This window comes from Prenolepis imparis, unplaced genomic scaffold (assembly GCF_030444845.1).
Source record: "Prenolepis imparis isolate NDT839.2.m4 unplaced genomic scaffold, iyPreImpa1.0 SCAF_14, whole genome shotgun sequence".
Taxonomy (NCBI): Eukaryota; Metazoa; Arthropoda; class Insecta; order Hymenoptera; family Formicidae; genus Prenolepis; species Prenolepis imparis.
This window is the reverse complement of record NW_028141172.1, coordinates 4,216,832-4,223,229: the sequence shown is the minus strand read 5'-3', so window position 1 is coordinate 4,223,229 and position 6,398 is coordinate 4,216,832. Positions and strand designations below refer to the sequence as shown.

General features: G+C 30.1%; 1 protein-coding gene across 5 annotated transcripts in view; it reads right to left on the bottom strand.

Moving 5' to 3' along the window:
• Positions 1 to 456: 456 nt before the first annotated feature.
• Krz (beta-arrestin protein kurtz) overlaps positions 457 to 6,398 on the bottom strand; it is a 24,996-nt gene continuing 19,054 nt past the window's right edge. For all 5 annotated transcript variants that reach the window (XM_083054793.1, XM_083054794.1, XM_083054795.1 and 2 more), the window contains one exon: positions 457 to 5,447. In XM_083054793.1, the coding sequence (XP_082910919.1) occupies positions 5,372 to 5,447 (76 nt within the window). In that variant the 3' untranslated portion in view covers positions 457 to 5,371. The remainder of the gene's footprint in view (positions 5,448 to 6,398) is intronic.

Genomic DNA, 6,398 nt, shown 5'->3' with positions numbered 1-6,398 from the left:
TTAAATCTTATTAGCTTGCATTCATTTAGCATTTGTATAGCAGAATCTTTTTTCGATTTATTATAACAAAAAAATATAAAAATAAGATATATTGCAATATTTATTATTAAAATAATTTTAGACAGAATTGTCAATTTTCGCGATATTCTAAAGCGTCTTAATGGTTTATTATGGTTTATTAGAAAAAGATTGTGTTTTTTATCAGAAAGATTTACATTTAATCTTGTCAAGATAGGGTTTTCTCATTAGATCAATCAATTTCGTTAATTACACGTTATCTCTTTAATTAAGAAACTTTTGCAACTTTTAAAAGTTTAAGTAGCAATTCGCGAAACGTATCGTGATTATATTAAAATTCTTTCTGGAAAAATCTAAACGGTGTTTCAATATTATGCTATCTTATTACATATATTGTGTGTTTCTAAAATTTAATATTTAATAAAATAAAGAACTAGATTTGACGATATATTTTATTATACATTCTATGTTAAAATATTACATAAATATTATATTTTTTATCATGTTATTCTTATTATTATTTAAAAAAATTTCTTTGGATATAAAGGAAGAATACAAAAAAGTTAACAAGCTGTAAAAAAATTTGCAAAATTTTGTGTAATGGATATTAAAAAAAAAAAAAAAAAAAAAAAAACGCGGGAAACATACGCAGATTGTGTCTGTGCGATTTTGTTTTCGATATACAGGATTTATTAAATTATTACAGTTAGTTATAATACGAGAATACACACGATTTTTTTACATATACAATATATATTATGCATTATTTGCTCTCCTTCTTTACTTTACACACATGCACTCTTGCATTCTCTCACTCTCTCTCGCTCTTATTAATTTTCTTGTAATCTCTTTTACATACAAAACGAATTATTCACGAGTGAACAGCGAACGATCATGAACGACACACGATTTTGTTGCTAACTAACCTATATAGTGCAATGTACAAGTTATAGCAATATAATGGCCCTGCCGTCTCTTTTACCATTTACATTTGTAAATTACAGCTGTAAGGTGAACCAACAACACACTTGTACATTGACTCGATTACATTAATTACAGATACACTCTTGAGAGACAAGCGCGCATAATTTCTCCTCTTTTTCTCTTTTTATTTTATTTTATTTTTTTATTATCTTTAATTTATTCTTTCTTCTTTTTGTCTCTGTATTTTATCTCCATTTATCATTATATGCGCGGTGTGTAATTAATTAATTAACTATTTCCATTCTGTGTCGAATGAATGCAGCCATTCTGATAAGAGCACGTATACGTTTTTCGCTGTTTTTTATGTTTAATCACACAATGGCTATCTATTTCCACAGAGCTACAAAGATTTTACAGTTAAATGAGATACAATCGAGAGGAAATGTGAACTTTCCAGTGCAAAATATGTTGTATCGAAGAAGCGTAATCGTTTACCTCTCTTATCGCAGTGATATACTGTGATTCGTTAAATACAGGGCGTCCCAGAAAAAAATGTCGCATTAGTATTCTACCTTTGAACCATTTAGATTCTTCGTTGGTAAAATATTGACGTATTTAGTATAAATGCTAATTTTTACATGTATAATAGAGCAAAATAATTCGATTTTTTATATAGAATAGAAAGAAGATTTAAATGGAAGCTTTAATTCGACAATTTTGATATAAAAAATAGAAAGAGGATTTAAATGCAAGATTTAATTCGATAATTTTGACATAGAAAATGATATATCAAAATCTATTACGATTAAATTGGCAAAATTCGCGTCTTTTCGCGACACCCTGTATATCACGTAGTCTCTTTTCGTATCGCAAGGAAACAGTCTCGAATATTAGACTTGTAGAGACCGGTATCCTCTTTATATTGACTTTAATTATCTCTCTTCATCTCTCTCTCTCCCGATTTTTCTTTTTGTGCGGTATAATTCTGCTTTATAATTCTGTAATTCTCTCCACTTTTTAACCGGATGACAATAAAAATGTTAACGACCTACCGTTTGCGATCATATAAAAAATATGCGCGCGTCCGCGGGCGAATATAAAATATACTCTCATTATACAAGCCTGCACATGTACATATACATTCATACACGTCGCTTAAAGCGATATAATCGAAGTGTCGACGTTCGACATTTTGCCGGACAATCGCAAAGGTTCGTCCACTTAATTAACTATAGCTTTCGTTGAACATGCACGTTCCTGTTTTTTTATTTTTAGTCACGAAAACGAGGCAAAAGAGTGTGAATGGGGGATTTCTCTTTCCGAGAAAAAAAAATCCGCTAATAGAATATTTAATAAAATAATAATTAAATGTAAACGGATAGGATAATGTTAATGATATTTAATTTAATTTAAGTCAATGAAAGATTATCGATTTATATATGTATATATTATTCATTGTTACAATACAAAGAGTGAATTTTAAAGGTAAAATAATTTTTTATGTCTCAATAATTCTCTTCTGCAAATGTGAGTTGAACTTATATATTTATAAAAAAAATCAATAATTTGTTGCATGAGTATTAAATAAATTTTATACAAAGGCTGTACTTATAATTGAAAAGTTTAAATGGTAATTTATACTCTTTCGATCGGCTATTGCTACTTTTATTTCTTTTTTTGCAGAAAAAAATAAAAACGGAAGTATTCGGCTTTGGTATGAGGAAATACGGCTGCTGCATTTTTCGTCGTGCGTTTAATCTTAAACGCGCGACGAAGAGACGCTTGGTTATCTCATCTAAATACACAGTTTGTGTTAAATGCTAAAGTGATAAAAAATACTATTTCTTTTTTCTCTCTCGCTCTTCCCGTGTATATATACATACATATACATGTACAATGTTCCGTTTCTCCATGCTTTTACAACTCTCGTCATTCTAATTAATGTCAATGTTAATTAATCTTCGTCCTACCAACGTTGAATTTCGTTCATCGTTGACTTCTTTTTTTAGAACTTAAAATTAATACATAGTTGACAGCAGGTCTCCCGTCGTTTTTCATGAAAATCTCGTCATTCATGCGAGATTTAATAATAATTTGAGGAATATTTTGAAGAGAGAAGCAACACTCTCTTCTATTTTTAAATTATTTAAATTTCGATGAAGAGGAAAAATTATTCAAAACAATAAAGACGGAATCATATGTATCTTAAAATTAAAAAAAAAATATTTTTGAAAATTTTTACATAAAAAAGTCACCTATACAGAGTGTCCAGTAATAATCGAACCGATTACTACCGGACATCCTGTATATCCATATGTGACATCGTTACTTTCAAATTGAGACAATTTTCGTCGTTTCGTATAGCAAAAGTATTTCGCGTTCGAAATTTAATTAGGCAATCGATGTCAAATTCTGCTAAACGAGTTTATTTTATTGATAAACAAACGACTCCGTGATTAGATGACGTTTTATTTCTTTTTTTTTGCGCGAAAATCGAATTCTCGAGCAGTCTTGAGAAAAACGCGTATCAATCGAAGTTGATACTTATGGTTGTAAACGACGGTGCTCGTCTTAACTTAATAAATCGAGGGAACGATTATAGGAGTGGAAGCGGGAAAGGAAAAAGGGGGAGGAAAGGGGGAAACGTGCAACGGATTTTAGTGTTACAAATCTTACAGTGTTATCAAGTCCTACAAATTATTCAAAAATACATCTATGAATTGACATCTGGCGTTTCGAAACGTCCTCTCTTTTTTGCGCACATTTTGCCTAATCAAATTATTATTATTATTAGGTATACATTAACCCTTCTGTCAATGGGTAATATTTTTTCACCTTTCCATTAATTTATGGGTACCCAGGTGCTAATTGCATTTTTTTCGAATACAAAGTTGCAATTTTCAAAATTTTAAAGTTGCAAAATTTTAAAATTTTGAGTACCTCGGATAGTTGTTCATTGACAGAAAAGTTAAACACCTTTAAGTAGGCTCCTCTTAGAGCATCTCGATTCCTTACAGATTCGCGGGATAATAAATTTTCCATCCTCGTTGTGTCGTAAGAATCAAATTTGTATCATAATTTTTTTCACAAATATATAAAATAACTTTCTTCTCATCTCCTTTTTGTGACAAGTGGATTTTATATATGTATATCAAACTGTATAATTTATTGATGAAACTAATTCGAGGAGCGCGCTTATAGGATTATGTCCTGTTGTTTTAATAAAATCGATGATTCGAGATTGACAAAGAGTTTCATTTCTTTCGCATTGTTGACTTAAAGACAGTATATACTGGCCGTGTTTAAAAAAATCACACTTACTAAAAGTGGCTGCCTTTGTAAAACTTTAAAGGCTCTTGCATACGTTCTCAAATTCGTATCGATTTCATATTTAATTAACTGACGATTTATTGCTAATTAATTGAATAAAGTGATATCTAATTGAATCGTATTTATATGAAATGCGAATAAATGTGTATTTAATAAATTAAATGTAATTGAGAATTAATTGCGAATTTTAATTGATGTGATTTGCATTTTTCTTTTTTTTTTCTTTTTTTTTTGTTTTTTGGAGAAAAATACCGAATCTTATTTTACATAAATTACGTATATTATTTCGCAGCTGCTTTCTTTCAATTGTTGAAAGTTTTACAACGAATACATCTCGTTAGCTAGATTTTTGGATGTTCTTCCTAAAATCAGTCTTCAGAGACAAAGCGTAAAAATGGCGACGGCATTAAACTCTCTCTCTCGTGATATAAATATTAATCGCGCAAAAAACTGCCGCGTACTTTTTCCACAAATCAAGACCACCACGATCTAACGACGATCCATAAATAACGACTCAAGAAATTGTTCAATTGCTCAATTATTTTAATAAATGACAATAATGAGTGCGGAGTATATTAAAAAAAAAAACGCCAGGAAAATTTATCGATTTTCCCGCGCCATTTTTGATGATTAAATGAAAATGATTGTTGAAGAAAAATGTTCTCGACGCCATTTCCGGTATATTCGCGTATTCGTTAGCCTGTCTTGGAAAATGCCCGTGAAAAAAAAGCGAGCAGCTTGCTTGGAATTCGTAGTATCCTATTTTTTTATCTTTTTCTCCTTCGAAAGAGTTTCTCTCTTCTGCGCTTTTTTCTCTTTCGCGAAAAATGTCCCTAAAATGTCCCGCAAAACACGACGAAGGCTGTATACCTTGTCGCGTCACCGGGGGACATTTTGTACTTGAGGATATAGGCAGGCGTCGCCGCAATAACAAATTCGAACGATATAACGCCGTTCAAATCTGCCGTTGCGGCACCGCCGTTATTGGCATTATTGGCGACATTGTGCAGCTTCCGTCTTGCGCGCGACAAGGTGGTGTCAGTGTCACCGTGCGATCGAGCGCATCGATACGTAACGACGAGGAGTTAGCGGAACACGGTCAAGCTTCCGTCTCGCCTTTCAGCCTCAGACGAGCAAAGTCTTCGAAGATTATATCGTCGTCGCCGTCCGCCTCCCTGCGGAAAAATTGAAAAAATTTAATTCCCTCGCAAACAGAGCCTCTTCTTGCGAATATTCACTCGAGAATTTACTCTGAAAATCATGATAATTGTGAGACAATATGGTATAGAAAGAATTTTATGAGAATTTCTCTGATTAATATTTATCACAATAAAATATAAAATATGTTTGATCAATTTTACTATGCAGTTCGATTCGAGAATAAATTCTTAATTTTCTCATAGGGAAAATGTAAGGATATAACACGAACAAAAATATGATTTAAAAAAAATTAGAAAGTAAAAAAAAGGAATTAAAAAATTGGGTTAAAAAAAAGTTTTAGACCTCTCGGTCTTAATAAAAATAGCGAGTTGCTTGATAAGGCCCAGATTTGAATATGTCAAATATCATATTTTTTTCTCCTTAATTAAATATGATTTCAATTCTAGATCATATTTTTGAAGAGACATAATATTTTTTATTATGTTTATCACATAAATATATCACTGAGAGAATTTTCTCTTAAAATTTACCTTGAAAATCATGGTAATCGTGGAACAATATGGTATGAAAAAAATTTTATAAAAATTTATATTTATCACAATAAAAAATAATAATATCTATCACAATAAAATATAAAACATATTTGATTAATTTTACTAAACTGTATAGTAAAATTGATCAAACATATTTTATATTTTATTGTAATAGATATTATTTTTATTGTGATAAATATTAATCAGAGAAATTCTCATAAAATTCTTTCTATACCATATTGTCTCACGATTATCATGATTTTCAGGGTAAATTCTAAGAAAAAATTCTCTTTGTATATAAATAATATAATTAACAAATACTATTAACAAATAGTCATACAATTGATTAATGACGTTTTATTAGTTTAGAAATTGTGAGGAGTTTAATTTAAAAATTTAATTTAATAATTTTATTGAAAATTTTTAACAAAT